The sequence below is a fragment of the Amblyomma maculatum genome, chromosome 3 (assembly GCF_055883805.1).
Source record: "Amblyomma maculatum isolate TAMU_Amacu chromosome 3, ASM5588380v1, whole genome shotgun sequence".
NCBI lineage: Eukaryota > Metazoa > Arthropoda > Arachnida > Ixodida > Ixodidae > Amblyomma > Amblyomma maculatum.
In genome coordinates this window covers 209,358,063-209,377,464 of record NC_139346.1, presented here as the reverse complement: position 1 = coordinate 209,377,464, position 19,402 = coordinate 209,358,063, and the positions used below count along the sequence as shown (strand labels likewise).

Here is a 19,402-nt window from a genome sequence, read left to right as displayed (position 1 = left end):
AGCAGAGAGTGCCTCCTCCAGGAGGCACTGCAGCAGACGACGCAGCACCGCACGGCATACCGCGATCGGACAGGCTGCAGGCTCTTCACGATTCGAAAGATACGCATGCAGGAGCACGAGAAGTCTGACAGATGCTGCAACTTCCCTTTCTTATAAACGAATTTACAAGAAAAAAAAAATGAAGTCATGACCCTGACCCGATTAAATGTCCACTATTTCCTTCTTTTCCTAAAACCTAACTGAAAGAAAAAAATTATGAAAAACCGAGGATTGAAAAGGCGGTGTTACAGAGGCTATCGCAGCAACTCATCTGTTGTTGGTGAACGTGTTATTTCCTTGCTAAGCCGAAAACAATTCCAATAGCGAAATAGCTCTTTCGACATGTTTCGCCCTAAATTCTCAACGTATCGCCGTTTTGGCTGGTTTCTGGTGTAATCTTGACCATATTGACTGTGCAGTAAAGCTACCTTGCCTCTGTAATGCCCCGAAGCAAATGAGTATCCAATGGAGAAAGGAATCACTTTATGCCTGCGCTTGCATATGCCAGACTTTACGACTCTCAGAGAACTGGAACAAAATATGTCTCATCTGAACAGCTATCTCAGGTTATTTTGTGTTAACAGGGATTTTTATATATGATATACTCGTAAACTAGATGCGTTATCTTAGGGGTTAATCAGTTCCACAAGCAGACGACGCGCTCCACTTTGCGAGAAGGCACTGTCCGCAGCGCCAATTTTGCTGTCACGAAGCGGTGAAGCAACGAATTATATTTTGCTCCCCGGCTGTCGGCACACTATTCACACTAGCCATCGAGCAACCGTAGCGGCGATGAGTACTGCTTCGAAAAACGAGTTCCACTGTCGGCAGTTTCACGTATGCTGTGCACTAACACATCAAAGTAGGCAACGGTTAAAACAAAGCACATTTTGGCTTCATAAAAATGAATCTGAGTTCAATTCTAACTAACTCTTTGTTCTGGTTGCCACTACGACCGACGAAGCGCGGGAAACTCGGTTTGTCTTTTGTCACGCCGTTCGCAAATTTTGCGGTTACTACCCACGACAAGCGGTTTTCTATTTGTGCTGGTTACATGCATTATCTGGCTGCGGTAGCTGCGTCCTTACCGCAGGCTGACAAAAGATGTTTTTCTTGGGAACTCTGAAAGCAGACGACACGTATTACGTGGTACAGTGAACCCATTGTACGGCCTTTATCAAAAGTTTACAGCCCAGAGGGTTTGCTTTTAAGCCGTATAGTAAGACTTCTGTAATAATCGTGGAAGTCCTAGCCATTGGAGAGGGTAGGACGAAAAATCTTCTTGCCTTCAGCAAGTATGGAAACCTGGGAATGCATTACGAGCCACATAGCGCGTTGCACAATTAGAGGCGCGATGTAGAATGCTTCTCCCAGTTACACCGTGGAATCCTTGCAGTTCAAATTTTGCACAGAAATGGTATTTTGTTGCTAGTATTTTTTAATACCAAATTTGTTTGGGGTACTTGCCTGATTCTATAAAAAGAAGTCAGATGTTCCCATCTTATGCGGCGGCGACGACGCCAGACGAGCCGCTGCCCCAGCGATGGTACTGGTGGCGCTACCTCATGCTGCTTACAACTACTCTGTATCGGGAAGCGGCGAACGTTTTTGGCAGGTTTGAGTTGTTGTAAGCAGCATGAGGTTGCGCCACCAGTACCATCGCTGGGGCAGCGGTTCGTCTGGCATCGTCGCCGCCGCATAAGATGGAAACATCTGACTTCTTTTGATCGAATCAGGCAAGTACCCCAAACAAATTTGGTATTAAAAAATACTAGCAACAAAATACCATTTCTGTGCAAAATTTGAACAGCGAGGTTTCCGCGGTTTAGCTGGGAGCAGCATTCTACATCGCGCCTCTAATTGTGCAACACGCTATCGCTCGAAAGTAGACCCCCTGGGCTGTAAAATTTTGACAAAGGCTGTACATAGTTGGATGGTGGAAATAGAAAAAAAAAAAAAAAAAAAAAAAAAAAAAAAAAAAAACAGTGTTCAAGAATGACAGCAAAACTTCAAGCTGGGCTTGTTGGTTTATGGTTTAACAGGATAACTGTAGCGTAAAAGGACGACACGGAAAGGGGAGAAGCACAACCCCATAAATCAAACCAAAGAATGACTATTCAAATTGATCGTCAACTGCAGTGGTCTAATATCTGAAACCCACGTCTACATTAATAGTTCTCAAGCGATTGACACATCGGCATGACGCCTGCCGCAAAGCTACATGTGCATGCCGCGAACTTCAGTAAATGCTTAATCACTCCATAATTCAAACCCGCACGGTCCAATGAAAGACCAACATGGCTCTAATACACCACGTTGATAGGGCCAAGGCATCAGTTAGTGAATTATGTGTATTTAAATAAACAAGACTCCTCTAGTATTCATTGCTCGGTTTGACAGCATGCAATATTTAATTAGGAAACATGAAACACTTCTTTTATTTGCGAGATCATTTTCAATGCATAAAACTGCTGATAATGTGATGGAAGAAGATCAAGCTCTTTTACTGCCTTTGCCACCGAAGCAAGTGCTCTGCTTGCCGGTATTGGATCCTTGTTTCCATAGGGATCACTCCTGTCATATAAACTTGCATCCAGGTGCCTCCAGAATACATTCACAGCTATTCCAAAGTCCAGAGCAGTCATGTTGTGAAACCACAATGCTGTAAACAAACCAACATAAGTAAAAAATGAAGATGCTAGCTCATTTGCATTGAAGCTCACCTGGTATGAACAATACATCACCAGAATTCAGTATGGCTTCATACTTTGTGGCCTTTTGAAACTTGGGATATTTTTCCAAGTTTGGATGATCAACATCCAAAACAAGCGATTTATCACCTAAAATAAGAATACAGAAAAGCACCACATCAAAAAATATCAATTTATAGAAGCCTGGAATCATAAAATGAATATATTAGCCACAATGACAGGAATGTTTTTTGTTGCACAACTTGCCTCTTATGTATAAGTGGTCAAAGTCATTTGGATGGAATAAAACAGCCTTCTTTTTGCCTTGAACTTGAATTAAAATGTTGTCCATCACCTGAAAGTGCAAGCAAATTTGAAGCATGATGAAGACTACTATGCTGTCCAAATTTCATGCACACAGTTCTGATTCACCAGACATTTAGCCATCAAGGCTCATTGAAAAATTCAGTGATATATTTACCCTAGACATATGATAAATCCAAAACTTAGATGACATTTTTCAGTAATGTTGTTGTTCCTCAACTAAGCTTAGTAGCCTGTCTTGTCAAAATCGGGCCAACTGTGACATCATCCAAGAAAAATGTAGAGGGCCACAAGATGTTCACATTCAGTATTGAGGGCTTGATACCAGGTGCAGCAGTGGTGCATTTACTGACAAAAATTGACACAAGTTAGCAACATTCCTTTTTTTGCTCAATCTTACGATGCAAGCACAATGAAAGTCTTAATTTGAATTTACATGTGATAATGTTGTAAATAATATATCACAGTAATATGCTCCGCACAACAATAAAGCCTTCATGCAACTGCAGAAATACGTCACTGGCAAAACAGCTCATCAGTGACTGACGTCCTCTGAATTTTTGATCTAATCAAAAACAAAAGTTTCCTTATGATGGTGGTGACACCATTTCATGTTCAACAAACCAAGAGTCCGAGTGAAATAATAACACATAGGCATTTTGTGTCTCTCTTTCCCTGAAATGCTGCCAATTTAGCCAAACAGCGAAATGGCTGCCATGTGCTCTGCACAGCACCTCGCTGGCTCCCAAGCCAAAAACATGTGGAATGAAAGCAAATTAAGCTGCTAATAAAGTAGTAGTACTCCACTTTGTCTTGTAGACGGTACTGCCAGGTTTTCGAGAAAACTTAGATGAAGAGTGGTGTCCCACTTCACATCAGGATATATCAAAGGTCCCCTTAGCATATATGCATTTCACAGCAGAAATCTATAGCTAAAGAAGAAAATTCCTTTACATGGTAATTTCACAATGTATTGCATAAAAATATGAGCATACATCATAATGGGTCCACAAGCAAAGCTGTGGAGATGCAATCCGAAGTACACTTGAAAAAAATGCTTCTTCAGGAAACAGCTTAGGCAAGGTGACATCTTCAGCAAGTTCAGGAAACTGTACGGCAATGCTGGCAGGCTCTTTTCTGGAGTCAGTGCCTAGCGTTCTCAAGTAATAGAATTCTGTCTGTTGAAAAACAAAAAATGCACATAATCAGGTTAGTAAATGATTTGTTAAGCAGTCTTTATATATTTAAGCAGAATGTTTTCTAGCTTGGTATTATACCCAAGAACAAAAAATTTACAACTTAAAAACTGTATTGAAAGGCTTCAGGAAAACTCAATGGTGCCAAGTTTCTTCCTGGTCATAAAAAATACAGTGATGATTCAAGAAATATTGCACTCAAGCACCCTGCATGAGCAGGCATACACAGCATCAAGAATGCATGCGCCTTCCCCTAGCAACACGGCTGCTTATAAAAACATGATCTCATGCTTTTATGTACAGCCAGGAAATTTGGCATAAGTGTACACCACTTATGAATTTTTTCGCTTAAGACAAAAATATTTGTTACGTTGCAAAGATATGTACATCCATGAGCAAATGTGGTATACGACACGCAGCCTGTGGCATAGCTCAGGAAAACTGCATGGAAATGCCATCTAGCAGTAGCGATACATGAATGTCGATAAAATGGGGCACCCCCGTGACTGCCTCGATTAGATAACTGCTGCTAGATTGCGTCGCAATGCAGTGTTCACGAGCTCCCCAATCGGCTGTGTGTTGTATACCACTTTTCCTCTCTGTACTGATGTACTGTACTGATGTATGTACTGAAACTTCCTTTAGCCTTGTGCAGCATATAATGTTGTAAGATGTAACATTTTGCTACACTTTCAGTGGTACTAATGTTCTATGTGATGCTGCCCTAAAGCTATTAGCTAGCATTCAGAGCTTTTCAAAATGTGGACCGGCCTGACAACCTTCACTGGAAAACTTATACCAAGTCCAAATGATAAAAACAATTTTCCCTATTCAAATGTTGCCACCACACTAAAGTAGCACTTCCCTTGTTCAATCCAGAATCCAAATTCAGCAACTCACCTCACTGATGAAGTAGTCGGTCTGCTTGGTACGTGATGCCCGCTGTACAAGCTCGCAAAATTGCAGTGTTCTGCATAATGGTGCAGCTGAATCAGTTTTCTATCCGTGCACTATTATAACGGTTCTAAGATCTATAAAATAAAAGACCTCACCTGTATACAAAGTTCTTGCTAAGGAAATCCATATGCCTATCCTGTGAGACGTGCACTTTGACAGTGCGAGTACCACCCCGAGCACACAGGTAATCTCTGTCCCATAAAGATGTGCAGTGACCGACAGGTACACCTCTCAAAACAGCAGGTTGCCTCTGCAGCACAAGAGAGCACAATAGAAAGCTTTTAAGTCTGTAACCCTAGTCGAACAATAAAGAGAGGAAAACTACATATTGCCGGTCAAGCTAGGGATCAAATTATCGCCCTCCCTACATGACTGAGCCATAACCTTATGAAAGCCAGCATGTGTCAATGCAGGAAAATATGCACAACTCACACTGCCAAGTCAATAGCAGTGGCGGTACCATACAATGTACATTGATTGCGATCGAATTTCATGTGCTTCAAATTCTATATGTCATGCTTAGCTCCCCTTTTCAGACAGGTAAGAGAAAATGCTCAGACGCAATGTTTTTGAAAGTAAGCGCATGTGTGTGCGCACACGTTCGTCTCGTGCAATCATCACTGCAATGTAAAGACTCGACAGCCAGCCAACCAACCAAAACCTCGTAAATTATACAAGTCTTTGTGTCAATTAAACAGCAAATTGCACGCCAACACTACGCAGCCGAGAAACGATGCGCAAGTGAGGTGTTCCATTCATTTGAAATATATATACGGTTATTCATTTTCGGGTTTTATATTTTTTCAAATTCGGGGATTAAAATCGGGCATTATTTTTCGACTTGAAAATAGGGAAGAAATCGTGTTTTTCATAGAAATACTCCGAAATTTGGGTTTTATCGGGTTAAATTTAGAAACTAATAATTTATTCGATTTCTCCTAATCGGTGCGTAACGATTAGGATTATGATTTGGCTTGCTTCCAAGAAAGTATTCCATAATTCGGCATTTCTGTCGTAATTATTACTCTCAGTTATGTGTCAGTTTTTGGACAAGAAACATTTTATTCACGTGAGAATGGTCGTCGACGTTTTACACACCCTTATTAACATGCATAATCATTTGCACGCGCAACATTTCGGTTTCCATCCGAGACCTGTTTGGTATCAGGAGGTATTTTAGCTGAGAGAAAGTTCGCTCAATGTCACAGCTGCCATTAGCTAGAGAACAATTAATGTCAACGCTGCATCTGCTAGCCTGGGGTAGCGCACAATGGCGTCGATCCAATAGTCTATCACTTCAACATTTTCATTTGAGGGGCTTGCTTCCAGGAAGAACTGGTTAAACTCCTCGCAAAGCGAGCCTGCATTGCCCGTTACAGAAATAAAGAGAGGTCGGTAGTCATCAAACGACTGACTCAGCAGCTGCTTCTGCAATGGATTGAGTAAGGCACCCAGTTTCCACAGTGTCAACTGGTTTTCTTCTTTGCGCGAGACATTCGGTTTCAAAGTGCAGCCCCATTTTGTGGAGATTTTCACACAAAACTCTTCACAAGTTTTTACTAATGTGGCACTGCTCTTAGGTAACATAGACAGAACACCTTTTGCTCGACAGCTTTTACCGATCATCGTGGAAAATTAGTCTGCTGTAGCTTGACGTTTACGAGGTGATCGAAGTTTGGCATCAGAAGTTTTCCGCTTTCAAGCGTTTCCTGGAGATTTAAAAGTGGCTCGAGTGCATCTCTCATTAAGACTGCTGTCACATAAAGAACCTCTTTATGAGAAAGTATCGCTCGAATAGCTTCTGCTAGGGTGCTTTTATACGAGCTTTCAACAAGTTCCGTGGGCACAGTTGTTCAAAAAACCAGGAAAAATTGGGTTTAGGAAGATGTTCGGGGTGCAAAAACTGGGTAAAATCGGGTTTTACCCAAAAACGAACAACCCTAATAATAGGGGAGAAATTTTGGTTTTCTGTGGAAACACTACAAAATTCGGGTTTCATCGGGTTAAATTAACAAATTAATAATTTATTCAATTTCTCATAAATGATGGGTAACATTTAGGGTTACATTCTGGATTGCTTTTAAAAAAGTATTTCATATTTCGGCGTTTCTGTCGTAATTATTACTCTCAGTGATGTGCAACGGTCACTCCTTGGACAAGAAACATTTAACTCAATGTTAGCTGGTCATAGACATTTTACACACCCTTATTAACATACATAATCATCTGCAGGCGCGTTTCGGTTTCCATCCTAGACCTGTCCGGTGCCTGGAGGTATCTTACATGAGAGAATGTTCGTTCAACGTCATAACTGCCATTAGCTAGACACAACAATGTCAATGCTGCATTTGCTAGCCTGAGGTAGCGCACAGTTGCGTAGTTCCAATAGTCCATTAGTGCAATTTCTATTTGTGGGGCTTACTTCCAGAAACTCTCCGCGAAGCGAGCCTACATCGTCCGTCACGGAAATAGGTCGGTAGTCATCAAACAACTGACTCAGCAGCCGCTTCTGGAATGGTTGGTGTACGGCACCCAGTTTCCACATTGTCAACTGGTTTTCTTTGTCTTACACGTTCGGTTTTAGAGCGCAGCCCCATTTTATGGAGATTTTTGCGCAAAACTCTTCACAAGTTTTTACTAATGTGTCACTGTTCTTAGGTAACATAGACGAAACACCTTTTGCTCGATCGCTTTTACCGATCATCGGGGAAAACTCATTGACAGTCTGCTGTAGCTTGACGTTTACAAGGTGATCGAAGCTTAGTATCAGACTTTCAAGCTTTTTCTAGACATATAAAAGTGGCCCGAGTGCATCTCTCATTAAGACTGCCTTCGCATAAAGGACTTTTTTTTTTTATCAGAATGTATCACTCGAATAGCTTCTGCTTTGGTGGTTTAAAACGAGCTTTAAACAAGTTCCGTGGGCACATTTGTACCAGAAACCGGAAAGGGTTTTACTCGAAAACGAACAACTCTAATGCCCATAATATTTATGCAGCCGAGAAACGACACGCAAGTGAGGTGCTCCATTCATCCGAAATATATAGGGAGCTTGCATGAAGCGATGCATGCCGGGTAATCCGCCATGATGTTGTCGCTAGCAGCAGACGGCGGGCAGCACAGCCGGGGTGAATTGAGCTGAGTGCCTTGTATTTTCGATGGTTCACCGTGCAAATACTCGGCTTTTCGCGCGCTGCCCTTACGTGCGTGCAATTGTCAGCAGATACCTGAGGAAAGTACGCGTCGACGCTGTGCCCGGAAAATCGGGTGCACTATGAAGAAATGCAATGCAATGACGCGGACCTATTCAAGCTACGCGACGACTGAATGCCCTATGCGTCTGGACTTGGCCGCCCGCGTCGACATTCATGATTTCTAGTTCTAGCAAGTAGTTTTATACTTGTCCGGATTGGCGTCGTTCTCGCGTACGTTGGCCCGTGCGAGCCATTCGCATCGGCGTCGCTAGAGGAATCACTTGCCTTCTCGCCCTCATGCAGACGAATTGTTGGAATCGTGAAGAATTCCCGCAGTCGGCCGGTCCGATCGCGCCAGCATCGCCTGCGCGCACTACGCGACCATGCAGTGGTAGTGCTGTGCTTCATCGTCTGCTGCCAACGACATCATCATGGCAGATTACCCAGCATGCATCGCTTCATGCAAGCTCTCTAACAACGTTACTAGCTCTCTATAGCATGATGCCCATAATTTTTATGCTAAGTGCAAGCTAGTATAGATAATTCTGATTATGATCACATCATTCATTCCCAGGGCTTTCCGTACACTAACAGCGTGTGTGCGCAAGTCCGTGCTTGCAACGCCGACTCAACTGAGCAAGGAAACAGCACCAGTTATAACCCGCAGCGTTTGCAAATGAACAATGACATAGGGCGTATTCGTTTCACGACAAAAAATAAATACACACACCTACCAACGGATATATCTCCGTGCGGAAAGTTTCTTCGTCAACCTTATCCCAACAAGCAATGGGTTTCACGGCCGTAGCAGCCATCGTTGCCTTTGAGCTTTCGTTGACAACGTAAGCGTCTTTCTTTGCGAAATCAGGATTCAGGGGCCAAAAAACGGCTTATAAATCGTGCATACATTCATGCTACAAAGGCACTGCTGCGGCAGCATTCGTAAGTATCGCAGATCGTAAGCACCAAGGTAACCAAGGCACCAGGGTAGATCGTAAGCACCGCTATTGCTATGTTCACAGTTCACGCACGTGAGCTGTTCGAAACCAGCGACACAAGAAACAGCAGTGTGCACACCAAGATGGCGCCACTAATCTGCTCAATAGGGTTTCTAAAAGGGTTAAATTATTGTTATAAAATAAAAAAATTCCACAAAAAGGTTTGATAAAATGTCAAAATAAAAGACCGCGTGGAGTTTTATGACAGTTGTGATAATTATTCACAAGCTTGTTGACATGGGAAGAAAGCTGAACAAGATGGCACACAAACAAGATGCGAACAAGCCGAATATCTTTGTCTGATCGCGTAGCCATTCTTTCTCTATGGCGTACCGTAGGCGAGTAATATGCCGTGGTGTCACCGTTCGTCGTTGGAACAATTACTGTGAGTGGTGGCAAAAGTAAGGACAGTATTTGCTCCTTGTTGTGTAAGCGCGGCCTAACCATTCAAATTTGGCGCGTTTCTTTTCTTGTTAATCAGAACTCTCCGTGTGACACAGTCACTACAGGGACAGAACACTACAAGGAACAACGCTAAAGAACGCGAAGACGAGCATCCGTTTCTCTCGTCTACATTGTTTTGCGCTTTTCTTGAATCAACTAAAAGATGAGAACGTTGGTGAAGCAGTAGGGCAGGTCGTGGAAGCTATTCTCTTTCAGAATTCCGAGAAGACTCCACTGTTCGCGCTTGCAATCGAACATAACTGTTTTTTCGCTTGTGCAGCGCCGACTGTTCGACCACTTTCTGCAACCAACTTTTGGAAACCGTAAGCCGAGTATGGAATGGTTTCGTGTTTTCGGAATTATCGCCTCGGGACATGCCAAGTAAAGAAATTTGGCTCTTCTAGCTTGCGTGAAAATATAAATGTGTAAAGATGTAGTAAAAGAATTGTTCTCCAAGGATTGGTCAGAGAAATTACTTGAACATGGATCTATCAAACGTCACTCGGCTACAACATCACAGTTCAGTTGAAACATTAGTTCAGGTGATTTGCTTTAAATTCACCTTTAAAATGCAGTTTTCACTCGGGCATAGTTTCAAATACCCGTGTTTATATTAAATGGCGTTAATACCAAGATGTCACAGCCATAAATTGCGATGGGAGTCTTTGCGGGGATTCGAATGCACGTACCTGTCTGAGCGGCTCGGTTCCATGCGCGTATCCATTTAGCCATAGCCGCCTACTGCTCTACGCGTCAAGCGCGAGAAAAGCGCATGAGTCGTTGGTCGCAAAATTTTTATTTCGTGCAAAGGTCAAAGGCCTTTTAATGTTTCACTGCACTCGGACGGGAGTCCCGAGTTTAACCCCTGCGCGCCTGGAGCAAACTGATAGTTTGCCGTTCTCCCTCAGGTACCATTTGACTTGCCGTAATGAAGAAAACTCTAGCCTTCAGTGAAAGACCCTTCGATGATGTCACTATCTGAGGTACTCTTAAAAAATAAAGTAAAAACAATACAGAAAGTATGGATGCACGCAATTGTGTTGGAACAGATCTTTCCTTGCAATCAAAATGGATAAAAAAATGCACTAGAAAGTACTAGCTGTACTACACTTCTTTGGAGGGTGTGACTGACTTGATTGCCCGAGCTGCCTTCGGTTGGCATGATCGGTAATCTTGGAAAGTTAATGCAGTGTCATGCCAAATTATTTTGAATAGCACACAGCGAAAAATATTTGCAACCCGGCAGCTGTTTTGAAATTTTGACAGCAGCCGGTGAGAACAGCTATGCCACTGCTTCAAAGTCGTGAAGTCCAGCCATGACGAGCTACTACTTTTCACAAAGCTTTTCCGCATGTAAAGGAAGAAATGAGACTTTAAAAGACAGGCTAAAGGGCAATACAATAGACTGTACAGAAATAAATACACAGCACAACAAACAGATGTCTAGTGTCGGGTCAGTTCCTATTCAGCTCTTGCACAAGTTCATCGAAGCTGTACACAAACCACGAGGCTGCCTTCTTGACTTTCTCACGGACTTGGTTTCCACCATATCCGACAAATGCATCCTGAAAATGAAGTGGGAAACAGAAGCTGCCATAAGTACTGTGCAAATATTGATGATTTACACTTTTCAAGTCAGCCAAGTATTTCAAGGTTGCTTAATCTATTTTAGTTTTAAAAAATGCCTTGCACATTTTTTTTTAAATATGATAAGGAGCAACATTTTTTCTGCAGTACCTTGTTACCAAAGAGAAAAGTTTGCATGAGGTACAATTAAAATTTAATTCAGAAGCTACTCGATACCGCTGCCACATCAAACTGCTAGTTGCTAAGTGCGTGATGGTGACATACCCTCCAATAATTGTTCACAGTGCTGTCTAAATAGCATGCCTTAGTCTTTTTATTTGTTTATGGTAGGTATCTTGACATCAGAGATATCAGATCAAGCTGATGGGCATACCGCTGGAGGACAGGCTGCCAGGTCTGTAGCCCCGTCGCCAACCATAACGACTCGCTGGTAACTGTATTTCTGCTTTAGGAATGACACAACCCGTGCTTTGCCATCTTGATGGGATGTTGGCTGCTTTTCATCGTAACCAGCATACTCTCCTGGAAAAAAGCAAAAGCCTTCAGTCAGCACGGAAAAATTGATGCAGCACACTACATTATCTAGCCAGTCTGTACAATGTAATCAGTGTTGAGATGGGAACACCACAGGCTTCTAAGTATGGCAACACTTGAGGTTGATAACCGCTCAGCAACGCATTTGACAGTCACATCGCTACTCTAGTACTGCTTCTGACAGGCACAGAGCAACCATTTGGGAAGCTGGTAGTGTCTGTTGGCTGAAATGCATGCAAGAGTACTTCAACAGTTTAACTTGATTTGTACAAAGCAGACATGACTGCAACAGGGGTCCTACCAGAAGCAGCTCAGCATTATTTACACATATATAATACTTCTCTGCAAAGTTGATCTGTTCCTTTGAACAGCCTTAAGCTTTAGGACATCATCAAAGAAGTTTCAAGTAGCCTGAGTATTTTGCAAGATGTTGCTGCATTTCTTTTCTACCATTCTGTCAAGAGGGATGCATTCTTCATAAATATTTATTCCAACTTAATGTAAATCAAAACATGCCTGTGTGCTACTTCACTGCAAAGGAAACTCGCTACATAGCATATATAAAGCAAGTATATGTGGGATAGTGTAACATACCATTAAAGTAGAACTTTATTTGATTGGCAAAAATGTTTTTGCGAGGAACGCCAATCTCGTCTGCCACTCCCTCGATGATGGACCGGAAACCTCCAGAGACCAAATAAACAGCTACTCCGCGAGATTGTAGCTGTGCCACCAGTTCCCTGCGAAGCAAAGTAAAGACGGTTATAGAGCACTATAATCACGTACGTTAAAATGTTGACATGTGGTAACGGAAAACACACTCTGGGGCGACAAAGTCCACACAGAAATGAATGCTTACGGAGTCAAAGTAGCATATTGCACAAGGTCTCTGAATAGGTATGAAAAATTAATGTGTCCACTGCACAAAATGAAAGATTTCTGCCGGTAAAGTAATTCACGTTCACTAACAAAACCTTGTTAAAATATAATCGGGTGTAATTATGGAAGTCGAACACAAGGTCACACTGCAGATGGCAAATTCAGGCACTTCTGAGACAAAATAGTGAAGTGTGGTTAGACATCTTTATACTGAGATAGCACACAAATAAATTGGAGCACATTTAACCTATATATGCCTATGTTCTACATGCATACTAAACTGCCTTTTTTTGTGCCAACTCTAGATGTTTATTGTTAAGAGGCTTGTATCCGCTAGTGTAGGTTCAACAGGCTCTAAACTTTTCCTTTGTGAGTGTTGCATGGTCAACCACTCTACTTTGAATGCCATTTAAGATTTGACACCAATGACTACATTGTCATACTTCAAAGAAAAAAAAAACAACAATGTTTGCATATTACAATAAGGAAGCCACAGTGCATGAAAAGAACTGCAATTTTAAATTGGATGCCAAATGTTTGGAGCCTTAGCACACATATGAGGTAGTGCAGGTAAGATTAAACTGTTGTATACTTTTCTCTTGAGCGATACCGGTAAGCTGCTAGTCATTATCTGGGAGTGTTTGCCAAATGCGCTCCATCCCAGTCTTATTCTCCTTGTTATTTCTCCTTCATGGTCCGGATCTGCGGTTACTACCTGTTTATTGTTAAGAGGCTTGTATCCGCTAGTGTAGGTTCAACAGGCTCTAAACTTTTCCTTTGTGAGTGTTGCATGGTCAACCACTCTACTTTGAATGCCATTTAAGATTTGACACCAATGACTACATTGTCATACTTCAAAGAAAAAAAAAAACAACAATGTTTGCATATTACAATAAGGAAGCCACAGTGCATGAAAAGAACTGCAATTTTAAATTGGATGCCAAATGTTTGGAGCCTTAGCACACATATGAGGTAGTGCAGGTAAGATTAAACTGTTGTATACTTTCCTCTTGAGCGATACCGGTAAGCTGCTAGTCATTATCTGGGAGTGTTTGCCAAATGCGCTCCATCCCAGTCTTATTCTCCTTGTTATTTCTCCTTCATGGTCCGGATCTGCGGTTACTACCTGTTCTAAATAGATATAGTCGCCAACTACTTCCAGTGCTTCGCTACATAACGTAAACTGCTGTTCTTTCCCTAGGCTATTGAACATTACCTTAGTCATCTGCATATTGATTTTCAAGCCTACCTTTCTACTTTTCCTGTCTAGGTCATCAATTATTCTTTGAATTTCATCCCTCGAGTTACTTAGCAAGGGAATGTCATCAGCAAATCGCAGATTACTTAAGTATTCTCCATATACCCTTGTCCCTAACTGCTCCCATTCCAAGTCTCTGAATACTTCTAGGCAAGCTGTGAATAGTACCGGGGAGATCGTGTCTCCTTGCCTAACACCTTTCTTTATAGGAATTTTGTTACTTTCTTTATGCAAAACTATGGTTGCTGTGCACCCTCTATATATATCTTCCAGCACTTTCACGTATGGCTTGTCTACACCCCGATTTCGCAATGCCTTACCTTACCTGTACTTACCTATGGGGCTGAAACGTGGAAGCTAACAAAGAGGGTTCTACTTAAGTTGAGGACAATGCAGAGGGCTATGGAAAGAAAAATGGTAGGGATAATGTAAGATATAGGAAACGTGCAGAGTGGGTCAGAAAAATAACTGAAGTCACTGACATTCTAATGGAAATCAAGAAGAAATGGGCATGGGCAGGACATGTAGCACGAAGAAAGAATAACCGATGGTCGCTTAGGGCAACAAACTGGATTCCAAGGGAAGGAAAGCGTAGCAGGGGGCGGCAGAAAATTAGGTGGGGGGATTAGGTTAAGAAGTTCGCAGGGGTCAAGTGGATGAAGCTCACACAGGACCGGGTTAATTGGAGGAATATGGGAGAGGCCTTCACCCTGCAGTGAGTATAGTCAGGCTGAGGATGATGATGAGGTAGTGCATTTCCTTGTATCCTACATTGCAGAGGCTCAGAAGTCGGCATTGAGAAAATTATTTCCGGCAATAAATGGGTGGTACTGAACTGAGAAGCAGAATGAACATTTCACATAAAAGAATATATTAATTTTTTCACACTACTGAAGTTATGTCATTATGTGGGTTAGTGGCCCTACAAAGCGGCTCAAACCTAATGTGCAAAGTATTTCGAGTAGAAACATCCACTCCAGTATTGCAGACATTTACCGCGACGCTGTCACATAATGTAAATTCAGAAATAAAATTTTCATTGCACCTAAGGAATGAGTTGCACACGAATGCAATTCAAAACTAAACAATGTTGCAGTGCTCAAAGCGTTCAAGTGCTTGCAACTTGGAGAGGGGGGGGGGGGGGGGGGAAGGGGGGCATTGTTAGCTGCTGTGTTGATTATGCATGCGGAAAATTTTATGCAAGCATCCTGTGACACTTACTCTATGCCAACAGACAGCCGTGGTGGATTCTGCTCAATGTATTCCTGAAGCATGCGAGCAGTTGGCTTGATGAGTTCTAGGCGCCTTTCCAGAGCTTCCCTGAATGTCATGCCTCCACGCATGGCTTTGTTGGTCCTGCACAAGAACAAAAAAAAAAAAAAAAATGATGAAATATGAATTAGATCTTCCAGTGCAGCTCACCAGACTGCTGTTGCATAAGGATCGGGACCTCGAAACATATTGGTTATATTACACAGAGCAACACATTTCAAAGTTTAACAAAACGGATGGCTGCCCTCACAGAAAACCTTTTTCGTTCGTCAGGCAAATGCTATAAGAAATACATCTTTTATGAATTTGCATGCCTATATTTATGGTGTCACGGCCGGAACTATCTTGACGGGCTCTGGCCAGCTGCAAGTTTGCGCTAGTCGGCCGCGGCGTATATTGATAGCAGGTGCAAGTTCGTTGCAATCAAGGCTCAAGTTTGGCCGCTAAACACACTTGTATGAGCTACGCATTCATGCGCGCGTCTATTGACCCCTGTTCACCGAACGTTGCTATGGGTCCTCCCATATATTTTGTTTTTTCCAAGCGAAGACCGGGAACCGTGTGATCGGTGCCCTGAATTATTATTGTCGAGTCATGCGCGCCCTAGCCTCGGTCTGTAAGCAACAGAGCATCTCGTGCTGTGCTGTCGGAAGGAAAAACCGCGTCATCATAATGTACATCTTTCCGGAACCAACTGCGGCATGTTCTTGCGGGCCAGATGGTGCGATGAGGAAGGACGGCGCCGGCCGGCCGCTCACGCGGAGAGAAGGGGGGCTACAGTGCGAGGAAGGATCACAGGTGTGCTCTGTGGAAGAGCCTGCGCGCAGGGGCTGCCTTCACTGCACTTTTCTTGGCTTCGATAATTCGGTGTTTTTGCGTGTTAATAAAGTTGTAATAAAGAAATGGCGCGAACTCGAGTCGGGTGCAAGTAAAGACATCGGGGGCTACTTACAGGTCGGCGACTTCCTTGTCCCGGCCGGCAAACCGGGCCAGCTCGTCAATGGCTTCATCCATGCACACGGTGGAATCGACGTCGAAGCAGACACAGTCGGCGGCCCTCCACATGGCACGCGTCTGGCTCTCGGTTAAGTTGCTTTCTGTCACCGACCCGGGCATGGTGCTAATGCTTGGTGTGCTGTTCAGCTTGACGCTTACTCGAATCCACAGCTGCCGTTGTTGGTGGCCCACCGTCTGAGGTTGGTACAGCGTGACGGAAAAGAGAAGAGAAAATGAGAGCTCAGCTGTTGCGGCGTGGGAGGGTGGCCAAAGCTCCTGGCACTAGCAGACGATGTTCGCGAGCAGACGATCGCGAATGGAGTTGCTTGTCGCGCGCGAACAGCTGATTACACGTCGGTTTCTGCACTGGTATCGAGAGAGGGTATGACCATACTTACACGGATGGCCAAGAATCTCGCGAAGAGATTGAGCATGAGGACAGGGTAGCGTAAAATAGATTCCCAACGGCCAATCAGGGCCCGTCGCGCGCGGGGCGGCGGTGGGCCAGCCACTCTCCGCGCTCGGTTCCCCCTGGCGGCGGCGACCAGCGCTCATCAGGTGATATTTTTTTCTTCCCGCCACACTGTGTGTATGTATGCCAGTCAGCTGGGAACTTTCCACTACTCCTTTTTCCCCTCCTCCGATCGCCTTTGCTCGTCTTTTCTTTCTTTACTGCTGCTTTGCCAGCGGCTGTGTTTGGCCTCGCCGCCGGTATGCTGTCTTTGCGGTCATTTGCTTTCTTTTGCAGTTATGTGGCGCGCGTCGGCCGCAGCGGGCGAGGTAGGTAGAGCGTTGCCTCTCGTGCTCTGGGTGCCCTTGGTGACACGGTCTCCAGGCTTCCCTAGGTTCAAGGGCGAGACGCTGGAGTTTTGTTTGTCCGTCGTTCCCTGTCGAGTAAAAGAAAGAAACGAAGCCGAAGAGTAAATGGCTGTCCATTATGTATCGTCCCGTAACGAGCCACCGCCTACAGTTCGTCATCGGCGCTTCCTAATTATCTTGCACAACTGCAGGCGTTGCGAGAGGTCGGAGAGGAACTTGGACCGTTGCCTACGGGTCTTGTCGTTCGCCTTGGCGCTAGCGTGAGGGGGTCGGCCGCCTCGCCATTTCCTCGAAGGTAGCGGACAACAACACAAAGTTGTTTGTAATATTTCTTTCGTTAGCGTGCTAGACGTGCATTTTTTACCGGAATGCGAGGCACCAATAAATAACACTCCGCTGGTTGCGATAGCCGAAGGCTTGTCATCAATCAGACACTCGCTTGCGCCAAAAACAAAAAAACGAGTCAGCGAAGACGCGCTCGCGCCAGCCGTTCTTCGGTCGCGCGACCGGCGCGAGAGCCACGCTCATTTCCGGTTAGCGCAGAACACGTGCTGAGCACGTGAACGCGGATGAAGACGCGAGTGCTCTCTTTTCATCCTCGCTCATGCGTCCTCCTCTCAGCTCCGCTGGCAGAACAGCTGCTATCGCTATTACTACTATTACGTAGATGTCCCGCCCCCCAAGCCAGATTCGCTGAACGCAGTGAGCTTCGGCGGGAAAAAAGAAACCTTGACTGCGATCACGGCCCCTCCGGTTTTCCTGAAACGGTGTATCCGTCGTACAATTTGCTCACTTTCACTTTTTTTTTTCTTATTGATTCTCTCAACTCTTTCCTGTTGTCTTTTGAGAAACAGTTCTGGCAGGGCATTTTTTTTTTTCTCATTTTCTTCTTTTTTTTTTACTGGGTCTAATCTGTCTTGTGGGCAGATGAAGGCACTTCGACCAGATGATGTCTCGAAGACTGGATACTGCGCGTGAATAAGCTATAAATACTTATTAAGTGAAAAGCACGAAAAGGAAAGTGGATGCAATAAAGTAGACTGATGTCTCTTGCAGAAAGGCGCGTCAGAGAGATGGGGGGGGGGGGGGGGATTTTTGTAAATTGAGCTAACGCCAGACTGAAGATGCGCTAAATTTAGAATAAGGAAGAGAAACAGTCCTACGGCATTTTTTTTTTTTCCTCCACCCGGCTTGCATGCCTTTTTATCGATAGATGAAGACGGTATAAAATATCCGAGACTGTTATTACCACCTGCCCTATTAACAAGCTCCAATACTGATGCCTGGTCCATTGATGGCCTGGTTGCTTCAAGCCGACGTAACTAATTATCACTTGCCACAATTCCGGTGTGAATGCGCTTGCTGTTCTTCAAGCGTTTGTCTCCAAATCACTGCAGCCGTTTCTTCCCTTGAGTGCTAATATCGAATTATTTTTAAGTATTTGGGCTGAGAGCTAGAGAGATAACATTTTATTCATCTCTTCAGATTAGAGGGATCGTTCTCGGAAGTTCCGGTCGCTGCCCGGCGGGCCTTCACCAGGTGAAACTGAGTGCCTGGTCCGCCTCCTACTGCTCGAGACTCCTCCTGTTTTCATCAGCATCTCGAGTTTACCTTGCTTCATGCCCAGACTGTGTGCTAGACGTCCGATACCTATCCGCATTGCCGGGTATAACCTGTCGTATCTTTCTGGCCACACTGCGCGTTATCTTGTGCGTCATCAGGTTGGTGTGGCTAGCTCACGCGGCTTGATATGATATCAAGGCGATAGGCGGCAGCTAGCACAGGTGGGCTAGTTTGTCATTTGAATTGGAATGCGCAGTTTAACCGCGCAAGCAGACGCAGGAAAGAAAAGTATCATCTGGTGACAGTCATAGTGGGACGACAAGGTTGCCTGCAGTCCCCTCGCTGACCCTGAGCTTCACTCTGGGCATATTCTTTACACTGAAATCTGGCGCTCCAGTCTGCAGTCGCAATCACATCGTGTCGATCATGAAATGCATTAAAATTCATAACCTGCACGCGCCATCACCGCCAGCCGACTAGGGCCAACTCTGACTTCAGTACCCGGATTTCTGGTGGTAAATCTAACTGACATGTGCAGCATCCATTACTGGAAAGGCTTGCTCTCCCGCTGATAAGATAAATATACGGGGTGTTCCAGGGAACCGCGCTACTAATGTCTAATAATACACTTGTTCTTTTTATTTTTTAAGAT

At 44.1% G+C, this 19,402-nt stretch overlaps 2 protein-coding genes across 3 annotated transcripts; both read right to left on the bottom strand.

Moving 5' to 3' along the window:
* Positions 1–2,417: 2,417 nt before the first annotated feature.
* Positions 2,418–9,460, bottom strand: LOC146197581 (tRNA wybutosine-synthesizing protein 5-like). Of its 2 annotated transcripts, none has more exons than XM_084599486.1 (7): positions 9,135–9,460; positions 5,302–5,456; positions 5,150–5,219; positions 4,049–4,231; positions 2,997–3,084; positions 2,784–2,879; positions 2,418–2,701 (listed from the first exon to the last, which is right to left on the bottom strand). In XM_084599486.1, the coding sequence occupies exons 1-7, from the start codon at positions 9,213–9,215 to the stop codon at positions 2,454–2,456; spliced, it is 921 nt and encodes a 306-aa protein (XP_084455612.1). In that variant the 5' UTR covers positions 9,216–9,460; the 3' UTR covers positions 2,418–2,453. The 2 variants fall into 2 exon arrangements, with proteins under 2 accessions (XP_084455612.1, XP_084455611.1); XM_084599485.1 differs by having other exon boundaries at positions 2,763–2,879; positions 9,135–9,459.
* A 1,159-nt stretch (positions 9,461–10,619) lies between these two features.
* Positions 10,620–16,817, bottom strand: aay (phosphoserine phosphatase). The gene is made up of 6 exons (XM_084599487.1): positions 16,767–16,817; positions 16,325–16,563; positions 15,322–15,456; positions 12,558–12,703; positions 11,803–11,951; positions 10,620–11,407 (listed from the first exon to the last, which is right to left on the bottom strand). The coding sequence occupies exons 1-6, from the start codon at positions 16,800–16,802 to the stop codon at positions 11,297–11,299; spliced, it is 816 nt and encodes a 271-aa protein (XP_084455613.1). The 5' UTR covers positions 16,803–16,817; the 3' UTR covers positions 10,620–11,296.
* Positions 16,818–19,402: the final 2,585 nt, after the last annotated feature.

Bases quoted from the DNA above. Each gene is read 5' to 3' on its own strand.
- LOC146197581 (XM_084599485.1), bottom strand. From the start codon at position 9,215: ATGGCTGCTACGGCCGTGAAACCCATTGCTTGTTGGGATAAGGTTGAC. The intron at 2,880-2,996 runs GCAAGTTGTGCA...TTCTTATTTTAG, and splicing joins TGACCACTTATACATAAGAG to GTGATAAATCGCTTGTTTTG. The intron at 2,702-2,762 runs GTGAGCTTCAAT...GTTTGTTTACAG, and splicing joins TGATGTATTGTTCATACCAG to CATTGTGGTTTCACAACATG.
- aay (XM_084599487.1), bottom strand. From the start codon at position 16,802: ATGCTCAATCTCTTCGCGAGATTCTTGGCCATCCGT. The intron at 15,457-16,324 runs GTAAGTAGCCCC...GTTCTTGTGCAG, and splicing joins GACAAGGAAGTCGCCGACCT to GACCAACAAAGCCATGCGTG. The intron at 11,408-11,802 runs GTATGCCCATCA...CTTCATTTTCAG, and splicing joins TGGCAGCCTGTCCTCCAGCG to GATGCATTTGTCGGATATGG.